The sequence below is a fragment of the Garra rufa genome, chromosome 11, assembly GCF_049309525.1.
Source record: "Garra rufa chromosome 11, GarRuf1.0, whole genome shotgun sequence".
NCBI classification, from domain to species: domain Eukaryota; kingdom Metazoa; phylum Chordata; class Actinopteri; order Cypriniformes; family Cyprinidae; genus Garra; species Garra rufa.
This window is the reverse complement of record NC_133371.1, coordinates 27,063,137-27,088,355: the sequence shown is the minus strand read 5'-3', so window position 1 is coordinate 27,088,355 and position 25,219 is coordinate 27,063,137. Positions and strand designations below refer to the sequence as shown.

General features: G+C 36.2%; 1 protein-coding gene across 1 annotated transcript; it reads left to right on the top strand.

Moving 5' to 3' along the window:
• The first annotated feature begins 498 nt into the window (after nt 1–498).
• Nucleotides 499–24,730, top strand: st8sia2 (ST8 alpha-N-acetyl-neuraminide alpha-2,8-sialyltransferase 2). The gene is made up of 6 exons (XM_073850424.1): nt 499–1,114; nt 5,061–5,117; nt 6,191–6,343; nt 6,467–6,724; nt 14,172–14,465; nt 23,414–24,730. The coding sequence occupies exons 1-6, from the start codon at nt 1,017–1,019 to the stop codon at nt 23,697–23,699; spliced, it is 1,146 nt and encodes a 381-aa protein (XP_073706525.1). The 5' UTR covers nt 499–1,016; the 3' UTR covers nt 23,700–24,730.
• Nucleotides 24,731–25,219: the final 489 nt, after the last annotated feature.

Sequence of the window (25,219 nt, the reverse complement as noted above, 5' to 3'; positions counted from 1 at the left end):
GTGGTAGTTGCATTGCTGTCTCTATGAAGGGTCAAAAAGCTGTCAGATTTCATCAAAAATATCTTAATTTGTGTTCCGAAAGATGAACGAAGGTCTTATAGGTTTGGAACCACATGAGGGTGAGTAATAATGACAGAATTTAATTTTTTTTTGATGAACTATCCCTTTAAACATTAAACATGATTGAGGTGAGGCTGATTTTAGACACTGAGAAATATAGGATAGCCTATTATGTAACAAATAAAGTTCCACAAAGAAAATTCTGAAAACTATGCCACCCAAAAAACAGCACGAAAGTCGTGAAAATAAAAGGTGTTTTACGTTGTGCAGACGGAGGGAACTGTTGTGATTGGCTGTGATTTGTGATTGATTATGTCGCGTCGTGCAGCTGTTTCAGGTTCATTGTGGACAGACTAATGGCTTGCCGCTGTAACCCTGTCGCGTCGCACCTGGTTAGGACAAGGTTTTAGAATTAGAGGTTGGAGAAGACCATTAGCTCAATATAAAAACAGCAGAAGTCAATGGAAAGTCCTCACCGTCTGTGTCTTTGTCAAATAGAAACAAAGAGAGCAAGACGGAGAGGGGGAATCATATTTCATATTCAATTTCAAATCCACGCCTTCTGCCTCCTCTAAATGCCAATTACGCGGCTTAAGCCGAATGCATAACATTCATATGTGAGCTTATGCACCTTGCAGGCAAAGTTTCAAGGGAACTGCCACCCACCAGATCTCTCCGAGGAGTAACGGCAAGGAGTAGAAGAGAAGAAAGGACGTTCACGTTTGCCTCATCTCTACACTACTTTCGTAAGGTGGAAGAAGCTGATGGACGCGATATTTAATGCAGACAACTGTTCGGTAACCTGCACGGGCAGTTAGAATGGTCCGGCTTTGTCGAGGAGACGGAGGAACATTACATGTGCTGCCGTGCGTAAGGAAGCAGTGTGAAAGAAGAAACAGATTTCTATTGCTCTTATAGTTAAACGCATCTGTAGAATCGCACATATCGCTCAAGTCATGTCTTTTGAATTCCGAATACTGATGTTTGGAATCGGGACAGCCCTGGTTATATTTGTGATTATAGCTGATATATCGGAAGTGGAGGAAGAAATCGCGTAAGTAAATTCGATTACGTACAATAAACAATACAGAGGAATATATCGCATTCTTGTTTGGTCTTCCTAGTTGTTTCAGTGCGCTCTGTTTGTGTTTATGTGCTGTTTATGTTTCGGACATTGTCCTCCGTGCTTTGATTGTCTCAGGAGAGACTTTGTAGAAGCCCAAACAATGGACAGTCCATTTAGGACTAGCCTGAGCTGCGTATTAAACCAGTGGCTATGAATATACAGAAAATACCAGAGAGCTGTTCATTTTATCTACCTAAAAATATTTTGTGTATTTTTTTTTTTTCTCTTCTAGAGGAAGCTGTGAAACGGAGCTTTTGGAAAATAGCCTAACAGCTCTCTAGTTGGTCCAAGCTGGTCATTAGGTGGTCTAAGCTGTCTGACAAGCTACCATATTCCAAAAACCAGCCTGATTTGTTGCTGTTCCAAGATGATTTCCCACCTTGCCAACTTAATGACCACCTTGGACCAGCTAATAACCGTTTTGGGCCAGCTACAATGTTCTAAAACACAGACTACATTCTAAACTGTGTTTTCCTGCAGGATTGGTTTGGTCTTTCATCAAAGAGGGTAATACTGTGTCTAAGTCAAAAGAGGGAGACAATGTGTTGTCCCGAGGACTATTGTTTGCGAAGCCACAGCCTGTGTATGCGAATACTTCAATTTGAGGGAACTGCTCACATGTCTGCTATCACAAAGTAGTTCTGTAAAATCTGAAGCTTTTAAAGTTCATCTTTTATCTATTCGGAGTAAGCGATAACACATTTTAGCTGAATATTGTATAAAATTTGAAGTCTCTGATTATTAATGCTTGGCCCGTCTCTAAACGAGTGCTTCAGACTTTGCTGAGTGTGAAACCTTGTATGAGAGTCATCGGATAAATGCAGCTGACCCTGGTGCTCTGTAACGGATGGCTGTTGGTTTGTGGTTTTGTTCTACTCTGGAGTGTGTTCTGTTTGCGCCCATTCACGGCAAGTGAAAAGACAGTCTGATCTGTGGTTTGTGGCAGCTAGGGGATTACTGTTTGATTTGTGACTTTAAAGCTACAGCCTGGAGACAAAAATGAACAGTTTGCCTTTCCTCAGCTATAATTGAACCCCGTAGCAGAAATCCTCGGGCTTACATAATTGCAAAATCTAGCTGTCTCGGGACATACACTTTAAAGCTCTTGAGCGAGAAGAATGTTTGTGTGTGGATGGATTAATTGCATGCGAAAACAACACTCAAACACAAGTGCGATGTGCATACAGTGCTTAATTTATAAATGGATCATGCTTTGAGTTGCCACATTTGACATTTTATGCAAAGTATTTGGCTTGTTTGCGTGGTACCATGAGATTGTATTTCACATTTCTGCTGCGGTGATTACAATTTATCCATTAAGCATGGAAAGGGAATATTTCCTCCCTCGTATTTGCTAAACCAAAATATCCCAGAGACAAAATATAATTGTAAAATCCCAATTTGGAAATTTCACACCTCATTTACTAGCTGTCACAAGGCATTAGGCGATGCTTATGATCTAATTTTTGCTTAAGTTATTGGTGAGATTTGTAATTTATCGCAATTTAGAATATAATTCCATATCAAACAAAGCATCTAAGGGGTATATCTCTGAGCAGTTATAAGCGCTTTGAAGCAACACCACCATTAAATCTGCATTTGAAGCTGCTCCCCAGAATTTTAAGAGATCTGGGCTCTGTCTGCTTAATAATGCACGTAGCCATGACTTTGGGGGAGACGTGGAGAACGTTACAGTGAGTGGTAGACAAATAGAACTGATTTGCTCAAGGAGACAATGCTATCCTGTCCTTAACTGCTTTGAAGGGGCACCCAGCTGGTAGAGGTGGTGTGAACGGCAGGATGTCAGTTATCCATTATCCTTGCCGTTATGCTTGAAAGGAATAGTTTACCCAAAAATGAACATTTGCTCACCCACAGGGCCATCCAAGATGTAAATGAGTTTGTTTGTTCTTCAGAACAGATTTGAAGAAATTTGGCATTTTATCACTTGCTCACCAAAGGATCCTCTGCAGTGAATGGTTGCCATCAGAATCAAAGTCCAAACCGCTGATAAAAGCGTCACAATAATCCACAAGTAATCAGTTCTGATAAAGAAACAAACTCATCTACATCTTCAATGGCCTGAGGGTGAGTATACTATTGGGTTTTAGTATATGGGCCATTACAGTTGGAAACATCTTGAAAAAAATATCCAAGGTACAGATTTCTAGTAATTGTGCAGTTAATTGTCATATTGTATTTTGAGAAGGTTTTGGAATATTTATCCTCTCCTCAAATTTGTCACTACTGAAACACAGTAATATATAATTTAATAAGAATTGGGTTATATTGACCTGTTAAGATTTAGCTCACATCTACATTGTAAATGTATATTTCTTGCACTTTTATAAAAAATTTTCAGTGGTAAATCAATAATTCAATTTTTTACAATATTTCAAATGTAATCTTTGAGATTTGTTGTATTTTAAATCAAATTTTGCTTTGTAAAAGGCAAAAAGTTGTTCTTATTTCAAAATTAAGGATTCATTAGTTTGAATATACACTTAACCAAAAACTCCTAACATCATGGCTGATAATTTAGTATACTTAATTTTTGACAAAACATCCCATGTTTCAGTAGTGACGGTAATGCTTTGGTAGTGACCACGTCACATTACAGAATTTTAACTTGCATATTATAACACTACTAAAAACATACTAAAATACAAACATTTGCATAACTGTATTAAAATTGCTTATTTCCTCCAAATTATAGATTATGTGTTTCCTTTTGTCACTCCCGAAACAAGGAAAGGAAAGGAAAGGAAAGGAGGTGACGTGAGGCCAAGTATGGTGACCCATACTAGGAATTTGTGCTCTGCATTTAACCCATCCAAGTGCACACACACAGTAGTGAACACACACACACCGTGAACACACACCCGGAGCAATGATAACATGTTTCGGTAGTGAAAATTTGATGGGATAACACCCAAAAAACCAAAACGCCACCAAATGTTGACTTTTTTTTTTTTTTTTATGTAGTGAAAATTTTGGAAACTTTTGAACCTACCTCAAAGATTCTATTCAGCACATGGTTAGCTAGCACAGCTCTGAACAGATGTACATGCATAAAAACTAAATTCTATGGAATAACACCCCACAAAAACATGTCACTACTGAAATGCCACCAAATATTTTGGTAGTGACTGTTTTGGTTACAATTTTAGATACTTTTAAACCTAGCTCAAAGATGCTAATTAGCACATGGTTAGCTAGCACAGTTCTGAACAGTGGTAAACATATTGAAAACTAAATTTTATGGAATAACACCCAAAAAACAAAGATGTCCCTTTTAAGTTGTTTCGGTAGTGACATTACTTGAAGTTACACACAAATTTCTCAGACTTTTGAACAAGTTTACCTCAAAATGATTGGGCCTGTCTATTTGCACCTTGTAGCTATGAAAGAGAATGACAGGAATATTTTGTGATCATAAATTTAGGGGTGTAGTTATTATCAGTCTTAGGTAATGGACTAAAACATTTCTGGAGTGACATGAAAAAATGTATATAATAAGCTTACTTATTTTTTTTAAATATTGTTGGTTTCAATAGATAATAGAAGGATCGTGGTAAAAGTTTTGCACCATTTTGCACCACTTTATATGAAATGATTAATCAATAACACACGAGTTTAGTGAGTTAAAACATGCTAACATAACCTTGTCTTTGTACCATCTAAATATTCTGAAGAGTTTCAAAGTGCAATGGCTCTTATTAGATCTTAAATAAACATCATCATAATTCAATTTCATATATTTTTTCCAGTCCAGGGTCTAATTGCCTTTACCTCAATTATCTACTCAGAGAGCATTATTAATGGTCATATTACTGGATAATGATTATGAATATTTCATGCCTTCTGCTCTTAGGAACATTGAAGATTCACAGAAGTTTCACTTAAAAAGCTTTGTCCTTCAATCCAACAGGTTTGTAATCTGATTTGTTGTATCATTTATGATTTATGGTGTTTTCAAGAGAAAATGGCACTGATGCTTACAACCACATTTTAAAGTCTGTTTCTCAGTGCTGTTGTTTAGCCCTTGAGACCCTAAAAAGCAAGACATTTTAAATGTATTCCATTTTCTTTTTATTTGAATGTTAATGATTTAAACACAAAATCTTTATATTAGGAGGCCTTTACTATTACATTTATATTAGTGATTTGAAACAATGCAATTATCGTTTACGTACATGTTTTTACATTGTACTGTACTTATATTTTAACAAATACCTGCACGTAATTACACTTGACCCATTCCTTACACTTTAACCCACCATTAAACTCGCTCATAACACCAAACCTGTCTCTAACTTTATCGATATCCCACCTCAATAGCAGCAAAAGTGTTTTGCAATACAAGTGTGACCCAGGACCACAAAACCAGTCGTAAGGTTACATTTTACAAAACTGAGATGTACACACACATGAAAGCTCAATAAACAAGCTTTCTATTGATGTATGGTTTGTTAGGATAGGACAATATTTGGCCGAGATACATCTATTTGAAAATCAGGAATCTGAGGGTGCAAAAAAATCAAAACACTGAGAAAATCACCTTTAAAGTTGTTCAAATTAAGTTCTTAACAATGCATATTACCAATCAAAAAATACATTTTGATATATTTACAGTAGGAATTTTACAAAAAATCTTCATGGAACATGATCTTTACTTAATTTCCTAATGATTTTTGGCATAAAAGAAAAATCTATAATTTTGACCCATGCAAAGTATTTTTGGATATTGCTACAAATATACCCCAGCGACTTAAGACTGGTTTTGTGGTCCAGGGTCACATATGAACATTTTTAAAACATTAACTACACTAATATAAGGTGGGACCTCTTTTTCACATTAATGATTCATCAGGGTTTCAAGAATTTATTACATGGTTTAGCAAAATACATTTTGAGCTGCCAGATGTTATTATTTGTAGCTGTGTCTAACCGTGATGTTTTGTAGACGTGCACATAAACATGTTTTTCATGTTTCTCCATCAGGAATTCAGTCCTGAATGCTGCTCCTACTTCTCTAGTCACCTGTAGAAAGAGCAAAGTCTCTTCTCCGATTCCACTGCCAGGCATAAAGAGCAGAACCAGCAATTCATCTTCACCTGAATGGACTTTCAACCGAACCTTGTCTAACCTCATCAGGTACAGCTTGAAGTTATTCAAACACACAGTATGGCATTTCTAAAGTATGTGGTTCCCTGGTAACACTATTTTTAATCCCTTAGCATTCATAAAGTATGTTATTATTTTTCATTTTCCTTCCAGGAAAAACATTTTGAGGTTCCTGGATGCTGAGAGGGACATCTCAATTCTTAAGAGCACCTTCAAACCGGGTGATGTAATACATTATATATTTGACCGCCAGAGCACCACAAACATCTCTGAGAACCTGTACCACCTTTTGCCGACGGTGTCTCCTATGAAGAACCAGCATTACAAACAATGTGCCATTGTAGGGAACTCTGGGATACTACTGAACAGCAGCTGCGGCAGAGAGATTGATTCACATGACTTCGTCATTAGGTAAACATGTTTTCTTTTGTCTTGTTCCATAAAATTTTTTTTTTTTTTTTGGTCCTTAACACTAGATTTATTGAAGTGATAACTGTAAAAAAGAAAAAGAAAAAAAAGGTAATTGGGAAAGTGCAATTGCCACTATTTCTCATTAATTGGTCTTTATTTCTTGTAACTATGACTTTATCTCACTGTGTCATCATTATTTCTTATTTTAAACTGCCACAATTCAGGGCTCAAGACAAAACATCAATTAAGGAGCCACTGGCTCCTATGAGAAACTAAATAAGGTGCCAAATTATTAATATTTTTTTTTAGATGTAACAGAATAAATATGTTTTTAACACTTTAACATTTCAGTCATATTGTCATGTGTTTATGTCTCATCTTTTCTTGTCTTTATCAGCATTTTAATCCATCTTGTAGATGTCCTGGGAACCAACGTTCACTTAAAGGAGAAGTTCACTTCCATAACACAAATTTACCAATAATTTACTCACCCCCTTGTCATCCAAAATGTTCATGTTTTCCAAAAAAAATTGTTTTTTGAGGAAAACATTTGAGGATTTCTCTCCATATAGTGGAATTCTATGATGCCCATAGAAGTTTGAACTTCCAAAATGCAATTTAAATGCAATTTAAAGGCAGCTTTACAGGGCTCTAAATGATCCCAGCCGAGGAAGAAGGGTCTTATCTAGCACCTACGTTTTGATGTTCATTTTGTGTTGTAGTAGTAAAGAGAAAGATAGATGGGTTCATGTGTCACTTGAACTGAGGCTGAAAACTAAAGCGCATTAAGGAGCACCAAAAATGTAAAACACAATTTTAAGATATTTTTGATTAAATCTGAGCTTTCTGATCAGAGAGCTTTTTTTTTTGCGCAAGGAAAACAAAAACGACCTTTTTCCATCTTTTTTTCTACTCTTTTGTCAGTTTTTAAAGCACATTCACAAGTTTTTTTTTTTACACATTATGAGGCTATGCAAATACTTTTTGTGTGCAAAGAAAACAAAAATAACAACTTTATTCAACTATTTCTTGTCCTGTATCAGTTTTCATTGTGCATTCCTGAGAGTTTTTGTGTTCTTTACGCATGTTTATGAAGCTGCACAAATACCCCCCCCCCCCCAAAATAACTTTATTCACGAGACATTCACGAGAGTTTTGGTTTTCTACGTGAATACTTGTGTGCACAAACGAAACAAATAACTTTATTCACGTAACTTTTTTTCTCCTCTTCTGTCAGTTTTTTAAGATTTATTTTTTGGCATTTTTGCCTTTATTGCGATTAGGACAGATCAGAAAGGAAGCGAAGTGGGAGAGGTAGGGGGCGGGATCGGGAAAGGTCCTCGAGTCGGGATTTGAACATGGGACGCCCGGAGCTCAACAACGCTGTATGTCGGTGTTGGTTTTCTTTACACGTTTTTATGAAGTTACGCAATATTTTTATATTTTTTGTGCACAAAGAAAACAAAAATAATTCAACTCGACTTTATTCAACGCACGTTCACAAGATCATTTTTTTCCTGACGCATATTTATAATGCTACGCAATTACTTCTTGTGCACAAAGAAAACTAAAATACTGACTTTATTCAACAATTTCTTCTCTTCTATGTCAGTTTTCAAGGTTGACGAGTTTTTGTTTTCTTTACGCATGTTTATGTTATAAGGCTACGCGAATACTTTTTGTGCACCAAGAAAACAAAATAACGACTAACAGTTTCTCCTCCTATGTCAGTTTTCAAAGCACATTCACAAGAGTATTGGTTTTCCTTGCACGTGTTTATGGAGCCAAGCAAATACTTTTTGTGTGCAAAGAAAACAAAAATAACTTTATCCAACATTTTCTTTTCTTTTGTCAGTTTTTGATGCACATTCAGGAGAATTTTGGTTTTTTACGTGAATACTTGTGTGCGCAAAGCAAACAAAAATAACTTTATTCAACTTTGTGAGAAAGTAACTTTTCTCCTCTTCTGTCAGTTATTTGTTTTTTTTTTTAAGATTTATTATTGCCATTTTTGCCTTTTATTGCGATTAGGACAGATCAGAAAGGAAGGAAATGAAGTGGGAGAGGTAGGGGGCGGGATCGGGATCGGGAAAGGTCTTCGAGTCGGGATTCGAACACGGGACGCCCGGAGCTCAATGGCGCTGTATGTCGGTGTTGGTTTTCTTTACACGTTTTTATGAAGTTACGCAATATTTTTATTAGTGGTGGGCCGTTATCGGCGTTAACGTGCTGCGTAACGTGAAACTCTTATCGCGCGATAAAAAAAATATCGCCGTTAATCTATTCTCAAATTTGGGTTGGGAGCTGGGTCTAAACTACGCAAGCTATGATGACTTTCACCTTGATAGTTTAACGCGGATGTATACCGAAGACTGTAGAATATGGTCGCGCGTTTAAGTCTCCTCCGCCAAAACACAGACGGGATCACGTCGTCCTCCATTCATGAAAACAGAATCTACTATAGCGAAATGCCACGTAAATTCGTCGTTTTTTGGATTCATAAATCAAATGTTGGTCAGTCACTTAATTCAAATCGCGATATGGACTAGTGTATGTGAAAACTGAAATGCAAAAAGACCGTTTTAATATGAATCCGATATGTTCCGTTTGCCTAGCTGTATGTATGCATTGCGGAGACGAGCTTTTACTACACGCATACTGAAACACACGTGACGCTCCCGGTAATTTTTGGCATTTTCATCTCACATGAACAGATAAACTCAATCTCCCAAACTGCTGTGAGTGTCACTTTTACCGTTTCATTTGAGAAAACTAGCATCATATCATATACTGTATGACACAGAAACTTCACGGCAACCTGTCAAAATAAAAGTACGGTGTAACATGTAATGGGCTGGGTAGATGTTTACGTTAAAAAAACACAATCTAATAGGTAGAAAAAATAATTTCATTGTTAGTTAGTTAGTAAACACAAGTACATCTAATTGAACAATTTATTTTCATCAACAAATTATCATAGAACAGCTTTATGAGCTTTATGATCCATTCTCAAAGACTTTAAGTCATTATTTGGGTAGCACACATATTCTGAATGCCTTCAGCAGAATTCAAATTAGCCATTTTAATCTAGATTAATCTAGATTAAAAAAATTAATCTATGCCCACCCCTAATTTTTATATTTTTTTTGTGCACAAAGAAAACAAATAATTCAACGCACGTTCACAAGATTATTTTTTTTCCTGTCGCATATTTATGATGCTACGCAATTAATTTTTGAGCACCAAGAAAACAAAAATAACGACTAACAGTTCCTCCTCCTATGTCAGTTTTCAAAGCACATTCACGAGAGTATTGGTTTTCCTTACACGTGTTTATGAAGCCAAGCAAATACTTTGTGTGCAAAGAAAACATAAATAACAACTTTATTCAACATTTTCTTCTTCTCTGTCAGTTTCCAATGCACATTCATAAGAGTTTCGGTTTTCTTAATGCACAAAAAGTTCTTGTTTCATAACATAACGATTGAACCACTGATGTCAGAAAGCACAGATGCCAAAAAGGGTCAGAATGCTCTTGGATGTCATTGAAAAAAATCTTAATTTGTGTTTCGAACATGAACAAAGGCCTATGGATTTGGAACAACACGGGGTTTAGTAATTAATGACCAGAATTTTCATTTTTGGATGAACTATCGCTTTAATACCTCAGAGTGGCATGTTTGCTCGGCTGGTGCTAATTTAGTTAATTGAAACATTTTTTACATTAATTGTTTGTTCTGTTTGTATCCTCTGCAGGCAATAAACTTGCTTTTTTTAAAAAACAAAAGGTTGGATTTCAAACGGATTGCGATCTGTATGCGACACAATACACTTTTGAAAAGCTGTCAGTATTACATTCAGGCTTGACTCATGCTGTCGGAAGGCTTTCAGAACTGAAGGGTGATACATACTGCAATTAGTGACCAGCTGAGCCAATATGACATTTGTATAAGTCATACTAAGCCATAGCCCTGGAAACATAATTAGGCTGTCTTCTAAAAGTGACTCAAGTTCACTTGCCTTTAAAACGCTCTGCCTACAGCCGAAAGCTGTTTGCTTGGAGAAAAACAAAAAAAAACAAAAAAACATTTACAGCGGTGTGCTTCTTGTGATACACAAGAAGTGTAATTTTCCCAACCCTTAATAAGTCTTCAAAAGCCCAGCTGTGCTCTTGGGACATTAATGTCATTCAGCCCCAGTCCAGGGACATACAGATCCTCAAAGATTAAGTAATGGAGGAACTTAAATCCCTCCTGTGTGTTTGGCATGGCTTTTCTGCTGGGCAAGGACAAGACTGTGTGGGAGTGTGACCGTGACTGCTAAGCCTCGGCAGTCGGCATGGTGCCAGTGTTGAAAGGTTTTCCAGGTATTGTGGCAAGATGATAATGCCAACACGGCGCTCAGTATTTGCTTTAAAGTCACCTCTGTGTGTCTTTATGGATTTTTTTGAAGTTAAATGATGGGATGAGCTGTAAAAGCCACTTGCTGCATTCTGCATGTGAGAAGATAATGCAGACTGTAGTATTAATGCTGTAGTTTATATAAAGATAAATTACTTGTTTTAAAACGATGCTAGTCTGGAGTGAAGGCCATTTACTCATTCATACCTTTTTGCTCTTTTTATGACACATTGTTAATGAATGTTATGTCACTCTTAATGCTCAATAGTCTGGAAGGGCTTTTAAATCACAATTTCGATTTAAAGCAAAAAAGTACTAGACTATAAGGTACAAGACTGTCTGCTTAACAGGTTCAATGAGGGAAAGAACTACAAGGGAAGAAATATAAAATAATTGGATTAAAGATGTTGTGACAAGCAAATCACAAAGAACATAATTATTTAAAAAATAGTTGAAGTTTAACAAAAGCGCCTTCCACAGATTAACAAACTTGCAGAAAGTATTGTCTTTAATGAAATTAAACATATTTTTACGTTCAGAACCCAGCTGTTGCACTCTAGGAAAATAACTGTGAAGGACTGTTTAGTCTAATGTGCTGTCGCACCCCTTTTGGCAACGGCGAAAATGCAACACTTATTTGAAGGATGTGCATTGACACATTTGTGTAGAGTATGTTATGGGTGCAATGTAGTCTCTTTGAAGCAGGCATGCAGAGTGAAATCAACTTCAGATATGTTTACTGTTGATAGCCTGTTACTAGCTTAATGAGGAAAACTAAGGCTTGACCATATGTCAACATATGTACAGAATTGGTTCAAAGTCAGAATTTCAAAGTATTTATTTTTCCACAAATTTTGTGTGTACGCATATGCAAATTGTAGAATATCCAAAGTACACATTTCTAGTAATTGTGCAGTTAATTCTCATATTGTACAGTACAGACCAAACGTTTGGACACACCTTCTCATTCAAAGAGTTTTCTTTATTTTCATGACTGTGAAAATTGTAGATTCACACTGAAGGCATCAAAACTATGAATTAACACATGTGGAATTATATTTAATTCAATAAAATATTTAATTCTATATATACTTCTGCACAACACAACTGATGGTCCCAACCCCATTTATAAGGCAAGAAATCCCACTTAGTAAACCTGACAGGGCACACCTGTGAAGTGAAAACCATTTCAGGTGACTACCTCTTGAAGCTCATCAAGAGAATGCCAAGAGTGTGCAAAGCAGTCATCAAAGCAAAAGGTGGCTACTTTGAAGAACCTAGAATGTGACATATTTTCAGTTGTTTCACACTTTTTTGTTATGTATATAATTCCACATGTGTTAATTCATAGTTTTGATGCCTTCAGTGTGAATCTACAATTTTCATAGTCATGAAAATAAAGAAAACTTTGGTTCCAAGGTGTGTCCAAACTTTTGGTCTGTACTGTATTTTCAGAACGTTTTGGAATATTTCTCCCCAAATTTGTCACTACCGAAACATTAATAATTAGAAGGGTTATATTGGCCTATTCAGATTTTGCTTACATCTACTTTGTAAATTTAATTTAAATAATATGTAATTTTTTTTGCCATTTAAAAAAAGAGGTAAATTCAGAGGTAAATAAATTTTTAACAATATTTCAAGTGTAATTTATGAGATTTGTTGTATTTTGAATCCAATATTTCTGTGTAAAAGACATACTGATTTCAAAGTTAAGGATTTATTTGCTTAAATATACGCTGTACCAAACACTATCGTACTATCTTCGTTCATAATCCAGTATACTATATTTTTGACAAAACATCCCATGTTTTTTGTCATGATGGCACATTTTTGCTAGTGACAATAATGTTTTGGTACCGACCACATCACATTACAGAATTTTAGCTCAGATACTAAAAGATACAAAAATTGTTTCTCAAACAATTATTGTTAGAGTTATTCTCAAAATAAAGAATTTAAAGCTGTTCCCTTTTGTCACTACTAAAACAATGATGACATGATCGTTTCGGTAGTGACAATTTTAGATACTTTCGAACCTAGCTTAAAGATGCTAATCAGCACATGGTTAGCTACCACAGTTCGTTGTACATACATAAAAACTAAATTTTATGGAATAACGCCCAAAAAAGCAAAGCTGTCACTTCTGAAACGTCAACAAATGTTTTTGTTGTGGCTGCTTTGGTTGTGACAATTTTAGATACTTTTGAACCTAGCTCAAAGATGCTAATCAGCACAAGGTTAGCTAGCACAGTTCTGAACAGTTGTACACACAACAAAACTAAATTTTGTGACATGGCATCCAAAAAAACGATGTCAATTCTGAAACTTCACCAAATGTTTTGGTAGTGACAATGTTAGATACTTTTGAGCCCAGCTCAAAGACGCTAATCAGCACATGCTTAGCTAGCACAGTTCTGAACAGTTTTACACATAAATAAATTGTGTGGAATGACTCCCCAAAAAACAATGGTGGCTCTTCTGAAACTTCACCAAATGTTTCAGTAGTGACAATGTTAGATACTTTTGAGCCTAGCTCAAAGATGCTAATCAGCACATGGTTAGCTAACAAAGTTCTGAACAGTTGCACATACATAAAAACTACATTTTATGAAATAACTCCTAAAAAAAAAAAAAAAAGGAAAATTGTTTCATTGTTCATTTGGTGAAGTTTCGATCGTGACTGTTTCAGTAGTGACCATTTTAGATATTTTTGAACCTAATCGGCACATGGTTAGCTAGCACAGTTCTAAACAGTTGTGCACACAACTGAAAAACACCCAAAAAACTGCTTTATTGCCGTTTGGTAGTGACGTTTCTTAAAGTTACACACAGATTTTCCGACTTTTGACCACATTTACCTCAAAATGATGGGGCCTATAGTATCTACTCACCATGTATCTCGTAAATGTAGGGGTGTAGTTAAAATCAGTCTCAGCCAATGGAATAAACATACACGACCTTAGAGGAAACACTCCTGATGTACAGGAACTAACTTGAGATAATATATTAAGACCTGACCATATGAATATGTGTGTGTTTCCAAGGTGTAACCTGGCTCCAGTGGAGGAGTATGCGACTGACGTGGGCCTACGCACCAGTCTGGTGACTATGAACCCTTCTGTGGTACAGCGTGCTTTTCAGGACCTGAACAGTGAGGAGTGGGTGCAGCGCTTTGTCCACAGGCTACAGAGCCTCAGCGGGAGTGTGCTGTGGATCCCTGCCTTCATGGCTAAAGGAGGAGAGGAGCGAGTGGAGTGGGCCATCCGCCTAATTCTTCTGCATACCGTGAACGTCCGCACCGCCTTCCCCTCCCTGCGTTTGCTCCATGCTGTCAGAGGGTACGTGCCCGCGCATTTAAGCCTACTCAACACCCATGCTCACTGAAGCAGGTGTATCAAGCCTCTCACTATTTATAGTTCAGGCATCAATACATTCACATCCTACTCAGTGACCACAGCATGGGGGCACACTAAGTGCACACCGGCATCTATATATCTGTATTTTTTACAGAAGGTCTTTGTTAGTTCGCTCAATGAATTCAAGCCCCTCTGGGCTCAATTGTAGTTGCTTGTCTTTAAATAGCGCAACCTTTGCCTCTTTCATTGACCTCTGCATATTTTAAGTCTGCTATTCAGCCCTCCTTCAGAGCAAAGTGGCTGGAATCCACCATCCTTTCAATGCACCTAGCCGAGGATGGCTTTTCTTAGATTTGTCTGTGTAACATGGGTTTGCTGAGGCCAGAATAAAGGTCAAGTTAGAGACAGCTGTTCGGTGAATGGTGTATTGAGGGAAAATATGCCATTACAATATGCTGTAGTAGTGCAAATGATAAAAAAGTAGTGCATTTATAAAGGAATATCTCATCTAAAAATTACATTATCTGCATACACTCATTTTGAACTGAAAAAAAAAAAACTGTTTGAGAATCTCCAGTATTTTACATTGCCATAATTTTACAAACAGTTACAAAGAACAGTATAACACATTGAATTTAACATGAAATTTTGAAAAAATTGTATTTTTTTTTGTCAAAGTTTGTCAGGAATCTATGGAAGCCGATTTCTGCCACTTGGTAAAAAATAAAAAAACGGTAATTGCGACTTTTTATCTCACAATTTGCAAGAATTGCGTGATGCAAACTTGCAATTCTGTCTTTTTTTTTTCTTATAATTCTAAGAAAATTCTGAAAGAACTTCTGAGAAAAAAGTAAATTGTGAGTTTGTAACTTGCAATTGCGAGTTTACATCATGCAATTCTGATTTCATTTCTCAGAATTGCAAGTTTATATCTCACAATTTTTACTTTATAACATGTTATTGTAAGTTTACATCACCCAATTCTAACTTAATTTCTCAGAATTGCGAATGAAAGATATAACTCAATTCTAAGAACATAGTATTTTTTTCCCCTTAAAGTTACTTTATGACTTGCAATTTGCGAGTTTATATCTCACAATTATGACTTTATAACATGTAATTGCAAGTTTACATCACACAATTCTGACTTCATTTCTAAGAATTGCGAATGAAAGATATAAACTCAAAATTCTGAGAACATAGTACAGTCGTGGCCAAAAGTTTTGAGAATGACACAAATATTAGTTTTCACAAAGTTTGCTGCTCAACTGCTTTTAGATCTTTGTGTCAGTTGTTTCTGTGATGTACTGAAATATAATTACAAGCACAAAGGCTTTTATCGACAATTACTTGACATTTATGCAAAGAGTCAGTATTTGCAGTGTTGGCCCTTCTTTTTCAGGAGCTCTGCAATTCGACTGGGCATGCTCTCAATCAACTTCTGGGCCAGATCCTGACTGATAGCAACCCATTCTTTCATAATCACTTCTTGGAGTTTGTCAGAATTAGTGGGTTTTTGTTTGTCCACCCGCCTCTTGAGGATTGACCAAGTTCTCAATGGGATTAAGGTCTGGGGAGTTTCCAGGCCATGGACCCAAAATTTCAACGTTTTGGTCCCCGAGCCACTTAGTTATCACTTTTGCCTTATGGCACAGTGCTCCATCGTGCTGGAAAATGCATTGTTCTTCACCAAACTGTTGTTGGATTGTTGGAAGAAGTTGCTGTTGGAGGGTGTTTTGGTACCATTCTTTATTCATGGCTGTGTTTTTGAGCAAAATTGTGAGTGAGCCCACTCCCTTGGATGAGAAGCAACCCCACACATGAATGGTCTCAGGATGCTTTACTGTTGGCATGACACAGGACTGATGGTAGCGCTCACCTTTTCTTCTCCGGACAAACCTTTTTCCAGATGCCCAAAACAATCGGAAAGAGGCTTCATCTGAGAATATGACTTTGCCCCAGTCCTCAGCAGTCCATTCGCCATACTTTTTGCAGAAGATCAATCTGTCCCTGATGTTTTTTGTTTTTTTTTTGGAGAGAAGTGGCTTCTTTGCTGCCCTTCTTGACACCAGGCCATCTTCCAAAAGTCTTGGCCTCACTGTGAGTGCAGATGCGCTCACACCTGCCTGCTGCCATTCCTGAGCAAGCTCTGCACTGGTGGCACTCCGATCCTGCAGCTGAATCCTCTTTAGGAGACGATCCTGGCGCTTGCTGGACTTTCTTGGACGCCCTGAAGCCTTCTTAACAAGAATTTAACCTCTTTCCTTGAAGTTCTTGATGATCCTATAAATTGTTGATTTAGGTGCAATCTTAGTAGCCACAATATCCTTGCCTGTGAAGCCATTTTTATGCAACGCAATGATGGCTGCACGCGTTTCTTTGCAGGTCACCATGGTTAACAATGGAAGAACAATGATTTCAAGCATCACCCTCCTTTTAACATGTCAAGTCTGCCATTCTAACCCAATCAGCCTGACATAATGATCTCCAGCCTTGTGCTCGTCAACATTCTCAGCTGAGTTAACAAGACGATTACTGAAATGATCTCAGCAGGTCTTTCAATGACAGCAATGACATGCAGTGGAAAGTTTTTTTCGGGATTAAGTTAATTTTCATGGCAAAGAAAGACAATGCAATTCATCTGATCACTCTTCATAACATTCTGGAGTATATGCAAATTGCTATTATAAAAACTTTTCCAATTTCCAATATTTATGTAATTCTCAACTTTTGGCCATGACTGTATTTTTTTTTTCCCCCTTAACATTTTACTTTTATAACTCGTAATTACGAGTTTATATCTCACAATTGACTTTATAACATGTAACTGCAAGTTTACATTACACAATTCTGACTTCATTTCTCAGAATTGCGAATGAAAGATATAAACTCACAATTCTGAGAACAGTATTTTTTTTCTCTTAAAATTTGACTTCATAACTCTCAATTGCGAGTTCATATCTCACAATTTTGAGAAAGAAAGTCAGAAGTGCGAGATATAAACTCACATTTGTGAGGGAAAAAAGTCAGAACTGTTTTTATCTAGCAATTCTGACTTTATTTCTCGCAATTGTGAGTTTACATCACGGAATTCTAAGAAAAAAGTCATATTAACCTTTTTTTATTTTTATTCTGTGGCAGAAATGGGCTTCCATAGTGATCTTTCATTTAAAGGAACCGTATGTAGGATTGTGGCCAAAACTGGTAGCCAAATAAACTGATTAGCCAAATATTTCATAAAGATGTACTGCAATACCACATTTCAGTCAGAACATAGATTTGTTTTCATACCCTGCTAGTGGTGCGATATAAAGCTTTTTATGAACTCATTTAGCATGGACGAACTATAAAAATCCTTGTTTTATTTCGGACTTCGTCACGACTTATTTTGGATTCATAACGAGGTCTTTTAGGTTTCGTAACGTTACACATGTTTTATCCGACACGTTTGTAGCTGAAGATGTAACTAGAGCAGAGCTGGCAACCCGGATGGCGAAACTCTGCTGACTTCGTGATTGGTAGATAGCTGGAGGGTGGCGCCTCAAGCCAAAATGCAACATGACAACATTAACATCAGTTGAGGGCTGCAACTTTCACTTTTAAATGACAATATCCTGGCTGGACCACTGTTGTCAGTGATATAAGTATTTGAAATGAACATGATTTCTTAATGTCTAGTGACATGTCAGGACCATTTTATGATTAACTGAAATAAATTTCTTATATTTGGTTCCTTTAATTTGGAAAAAAAAAGTTCATATTAAGTTGTCCTTGTGGGATGCGTGCCAAAACAATGATTCTTATGAGCTGGTTCTTTGAATTTATAATTCACAGATACCATAATTTCATAAAGTTGCCAGTTTGAATAGGTCTGAATCAATGCCGCTATAATTTACATCAGCAGAGCAGAGAGAGTATTAACTTGATACAGTACTGTTCAATATGTAGAGAGAGAATTTCCAACACTGATGATAATTTCTCTTGAGCTTCAAATTAAAATGATTTCTGAAGACTGGAGTACTGACTGCTGAAAATTCAGCATTGCCACCATAGGAATAAAGTACAGGTTAAAATATTATGAAATGGAAAACTCTTATTAGTGTGTTATTTCACTATTACCATTATTACCTTTTTTTTTAATCCCTAATGAATCAAAAATCTTCTCAGCCCTAATGTAAAGTCCAGATGTAGCTTTAAGATATGGGATCCCCTTTGTTATCTGAAATTCCTTTCCTCCAGGCCCCATTTTTTACTTCAGCCGTCCTGAATGAATGACACCTCACGTATACACAGAGAGAGCCCTATTGTGAGGGTTATTCAGGGGTGAGTGGACTGGAGAGGGTTCAGTGCATCTTAATGGACATTGTTCAATTGTCTGATCTCCTCCTTTTAAACGTGGAAGAGCTACACGTCTGTCAGGTTTGGATGTGGGCGAGTTTAACATAGGAATATTTTAAATAGGGGATTTAACTAAATTCAGCAGCCAAGCTCAGGCTCCTTTTTTTTAGTAACCTTAGCTGTTAACACACTTAGGATTTTATAATCCCGTGTTACATTTGAATTGGCACTTTTTTTTTTAATCTTATACACCTACTGTTCAAGTTTTAAGTGAGAGTTTTTGTCTTTTTTTGGCAGGAATCAACATTTTTTTTATTCAGCAAAGACACATTTAATTGAAAAAGAGACCACACAATTATTAAGCAGCACAACTGTTTAATATAAATTTTATGAATAAATGTTTTTAAAAAAAAAACTAATCCGCATTCTTACAGTTGAAGTCAAAAATGTACATAGACATTGCAGAATCTACATCTGCGAAATGTTGACTTTTACCAAAATAAGAGGGATTATACAAAATGCATGTTGTTGTTGTTTGTTTCTATATATATATATATATATATATATATATATATATATATATATATATATATTTATATTTATTTTATATATTTATATTTTAGGTATATATACACTGTGTGTGTATATATATAATGTTTTTTACGTTTATATATAGTCCTCGAGAGAAAATAATTGTTGAATTTATAAAAAAGTTAACCTATGCTTGATTCTTAAAGGGGTCATCCGATGCCCATTTTCCACAAGTTAATATGATGCTTTAGGGTCCTAATGAAAAGTTTGTAATATACTTTGATAAATTCTCTATGGTAGTGTAAAAAAAAATGGCTCTGTTCTCAGCGAGCGATATCAGTACATGGCCCTTTAAATATGAACCTCTGCTCACCCCGTCCCTCAGGTCTGTGGGGCGTGTCATTACAACGCACATGGGGTGTTGCCTAGACAACAGTTGAGGGTTTATTTGGGGAAATAATGGTTTCGTGAAGCTTTGAAAACACATCTGTGCAACTATATCAGTTTGAACCAGAGTTGGAGCCAGAACAAGATGACACCCGCGAAGAAGGATAACTATTGCCAAAATGCAACCTGGGCTGTTTTTTTTTACTGTAAACGAGACAAACTTATATCTAAAAGCATGATTACGACAAACAAGCCATTTTTGAGATTGACCGTGATTTCGTTTTGTGGTCAATGGCCGGACACACCATGAAACTTTACTCAAAGTATCGCCTGGGTCTCTACACATGACCTTGAGCATTGAGAACATTCTTTTTAGTAAACTCTGTGCACACAAACAAAGTTTTTGAACAACTCACTTTCACTGTTTGAGTTTCCGCTCGCGGCCGTCTTGCCAGTCAAGACGTGTCGATCTCCGAATGTGAGGAGAGTAAAGATGGATAGCTCCTAAAGCATATTTCCATATAAATGCACGGCTAATTCGTTGTTTTGTCGCAAGTGAAAAACAATATTAACTTTCTAGTTGTAAAAAGAGCCTCATATAAGCCTAATATTTCATCCAATGGATTCATTCGCATTCAAAGATCGACACTTCTTGACTGGCAAGACGGCTGCGAGCGGAAACTCAAACAGTGAAAGTGAGTTGTTCAAAAACTTTCTTTTTAGTAAACTCTGTGTACACAACTTTCTTTTAACTGGCAGTTAGGGTATGTTGTATGTTTTAAAACCATTTCCGATATTTCGATATATATATTAGGGGTGGGCATAGATAATTTTTTAAAATCTAGATTAATCTAGATTAAATCTTGGAATTAATCTAGATTAAAATGGCTAATTTGAATTCTGATGAAGGCATTCAGAATATGTGTGCTACCCAAATAATGACTAAAAGGAAGTCTTCGAGAACGGGCCAGGTGGCACATTAGATCAGGCGCTCATCTCCTGTTTCCAAAATGCATCACAAACTGCTTGACAATTGCATTTACAACATAATTACCTGTACAAACTTGTGTAACCAAGTACTTCTGCGCAAAAGGCTGCACGACGTGCGCGTTGCCGTTAAAAACACAGACGCCGCATTTCTGCGTGCATAGTCTTCCATTAAACTGCGTTGCTTTCAGAAGCGTCAATTCAGTTGTTGCATATAGTTTAATGTCTTTATTTCGGGATTATCAAAGTAAATTATAAGTCAAACTTGAGATTTTACTGGGGCACAGCAAATTTTCACTGGGGCGCGTGCCCCAGTAAAAAGGGTCTAGCAACGCACCTGCCCTGAAGCGGCTTCATTAACTGCATCAATGTCAGCACGTCTCATTTGATGTGGTAATTTCACAGAAGTTGAAGACTCGTTCTCGCCCCCTACAGTGCAATTCGACTAGGTATACGTCATCCGCGCTAAAATATCAAGGTGAAAGTCAGCAGTTGACGTAGTTTAGACCCAGCTCCCAACTCAACTTTGAGAATAGATTAACGGCGATATTTTTTTTATCGCCCGATAAGAGTCTCACGTTAACGCAGCACGTTAACGCCGATAACGGCCCATCACTAATATATATATATATATATAATATATAATATATATTGTTGATAAGACAGGAAAGACTAATTCAGTGGTGTGGAAGTGGTTCGGCTTTTTAAGTTCAGATAAACATTGGTAAGTTATACACAGTTCATGCAAATGTTCGCCATAATATCAGCGCTGACCGCTTCAAATAGATTTTCAAAAAGGCTTTGACATCGTTAAATAAACATGAGCACTGCACGTTTCACAGTCAAAATGTGGCCCGATTTTTTTTATTTTTATTAATGTGTCTAAAAAGGAAACTTTACTGTATTCAAAAAAGTTTCTGTCATTTTCATTTAATTTTTACTATAATTCCTTATAAAGTAATTCATGACCACTGCGCTACTTTGTGTCCAAATGTTACCAGAAAAATGCGGGAAACAGCACCTCCTTCTGGAAGAGGATTAATAATAGGTTGGCCTACTGGCATAATTTTTATTATGATTTCTTTCCCCCTTTTTAAGCGATTTTTAAGGGAATTAATTTAGTCTTCAGTCAAGACATACATATTTGTATAGATTATTCACAGTTCTCTCAATTAAATAAGCCTGTTCTAGTTTAAATGAAAATATATTATTGTTAATAAGCTGAGTGAGAGTTTTATTTATTTGATAGTTTTTCACATTTCTTGTTTGTAAAGGCTAGATACAAATAAAAAGTGAACCTTTTTTTTTTTTTTTTTTGCACTGTTTTTATTTTAAAAAATTATAATTTTAATAGGAGGAGCCTGGAGGTATTATAGACTTTGCAAATTCAGTTTGCAGACATTTGTAGGTACAGACATCCATTGTGTGTGTCCTCGGCATTTTTTCCTTAGGCTTTTTAATGTCCATATCGATATCGGAATTATATCGTATCGACCGAAATTAAGAAATATATCGTGATATAAATTTTTGCCATATCGTCCAGCCCTAATTTAGACAAAATAAGAAAAATGTACATGTCTTCATTCTGTTCAAAAGTTTTCATTGTTTTCCTTCTGGAGCATCAGTGAGCTTTTGAACCATCTGTAATAGTTGCATATGAGTGTCTCAGCTGTCCTCAGTGTGAAAAAATGGATCTCAAAATCACAGCCATTGTTGAAAAGTGTCCAAATACACAAAAATGCTGAAAAACCAAAGAATTTGTGGGACCTGAAAGATTTTTCTGAAGAAGCAAAATTTTTTTCAGTTTAACTGTTAAGCACAAACAAGGAACTCACTAAACCAAAAAAAGCACAGCTGTGGATCATTCAGGTAACAACACAATATTAAGAATCAAGTGGATGTAAACTTTTGAACAGGGTCATTTTTTTTTTTTCTCTCTCTTTTTTTGTAAATTCAACTTTTATTTTCTCTTGTGAACTATATGTAAACATCTTAAATGTGAAATATAATATTCAGGTCAGTACTAAATAAAAAATAGCATGCGTTCTTTATGATCTCTCTTATTTTGGTAAAATAATTAACATTTTGAGCACCAAATCAGCATATTATAATGATTTCTGAAGGATTATGTGACACTTAAAACTGAAGTAATGGCTGCTAAAAATTCAACTTTGCCTTCACAGGAATAAATAATTTTTTTAATGTATTAAATATTTTAAATTGCAATGCTATTTCAAAAAGAATGCGTTTTTTACTATATTTTTGAACAAATAAATACAGCCTTGGTGAGCAAAAGAGTTTTCTTTTTAAAAACCCTGAACTCTTCCAATCTCAAACTTTTGAAAAGCAATGTCTGATTTTCTTTTTTCTAAAGATTTTATTAAAAGGATAGTTCAGCCAAAAATGAAAATACCATCAATTACTCCCCCTCATGTCATTCCAAACCCATAAGACCTTCGTTCATCAAATGTTTTCAATTCATGTTTTTTTTTTTTTTTTTTTGATGAAATCCGAGAGCTTTCTGACCCTGCATAGACAGCAACGCAACTGATACATTCAAGGCCCAAAAAGGTAGTAAGCACTACCATATAGATCATACTAATTGTAAGAAAGTATGCACTTGAGTGTAATAAATTCTGACAACTGTATGGTCAGTCTTATATTAGTAATCATTGACTTTCTTTCAGGTACTGGCTGACCAATCACGTCCAGATCAAAAGACCCACCACCGGACTCCTGATGTACACCATGGCTACACGCTTTTGTGACGAGATCCACTTGTACGGCTTCTGGCCTTTCGCTCATGATCCTGACGGTAAACCGGTCAAGTACCACTACTACGACACACTCACTTACCACTACACTTCTAGTGCCAGTCCGCACACAATGCCTTTGGAATTCAGAACTTTAAGTGCTCTTCACAGACAGGGGGCGCTGCGGCTGCACACAGGACCATGCAGACTTCCAACATGAGCTTTTGCGGCCTCCTTCCAAATGGCTTCGTACACTGGACCTTATACATGCAGAGAGAAAAGAGATGCTGTGAAAAATCTGGATTACCTGAATACTTCAGGTAAATCTCTGACCAAATGTGAGAACGCAATATATGAACGGGAAGGGATTTAAATTTAATTATTTATTTTTTTTACTTTTGAAGCATTCAACCTTCAGACGATTTTTAATCTCTAATTAATGCTGTTTTATAAAAAGTCCTTTGCTGTTTTATGTTCATATGCCATGTGTCTTATTGGTTTAGATTTAGTTTTATACCATATTTGGCCACAAGGTGGAAGCATATCTGAGAGGATAAAATGAGAGGTTCTTTTGGTCCTTAAGTCTTAGCTTTTGGGACAATTTGTGTATAAAATGAATGTCATTTATTTGTTGCCTTTGCAGTCGGTGTCTGTTGAGCCCACAGACGGCATGACTGAATGTAGGACCGTTGTGTCAGTTTTGACATTTAACATGGTACAGTTTAGACTTAGAATTAACATTTGAAAGGGGTTTAACCACTACGTTGCTTCTTTTAGACGTCGGACAATTTAGTGCCTCAAGTAGGAGATGATGTTATGCTGCATCATGTGACACTTGATAAAGTTGCCTTAGAAAGACGTAGTGAGTAGATTGTGACTTAGCAGGCGTGAAAACTTTTGCATCGATGTGCAGTAATACTTGTGGAACATGTGCACTGCAACCGTCTGAACACTCTGGTGTGGTTGAACATGTTTGCACAGTGAGGCAGCTATCGGAGCGTGTCCAGCCCCATGCTGAGATACCGTAGCCAAATCCAGTACACACCCAGCTGTTCACACACTCTTGTGTACTCAAGGACGGTCGACCGTGAAGGGACGTTTAGTGTGTAAACTTTGGAACTTGTTAAAGCCGCATAGTAGCTGTGTTTCTGTAACTAAGGAGGGTTTTTGGGGGGGAAACATTTTGGATTTCTTTTGTATGTGACACATATTACGTGTTTAAGTGAATGTGTTTGTGATAACTTATGAGTAAAGAACATACTACTGTACTCATGACATGATGACGTTTTTTTTTTTGTTTCAAATTTATTTATGCCAACACTAACATTTAAAAGTTTGTTTTTGAAAGTCTGCTGCATTTAAATGAACTACAGTAAAAGTAATATTGTAAATACTACAATTTCAATTAATTGTTCTTTGAATATATTTAAAAGAACAGCATTTATACATTTGAATGCATCCATTAATTAATTTTTTTCCTTTTTTTGTGAACCTAGACCACAAAGTCTTAAGTAGCATGAGTACATTTGTAGGAATAGCCAATAATACATTGTATGGGTCAAAATTATTATATATAAAAAAAATATTTTTTTATTATTATTATTTTTCTTTTATGCCAAAAATCATTAGGATATTAAGTAAAGATAATGTTCCATGAAGATATTTTGTCAATTTTCTTACGGGATATGTTTTAAAACTTAATTTTTGATTAGTAATATGCATTGCTAAGAACTTCATTTG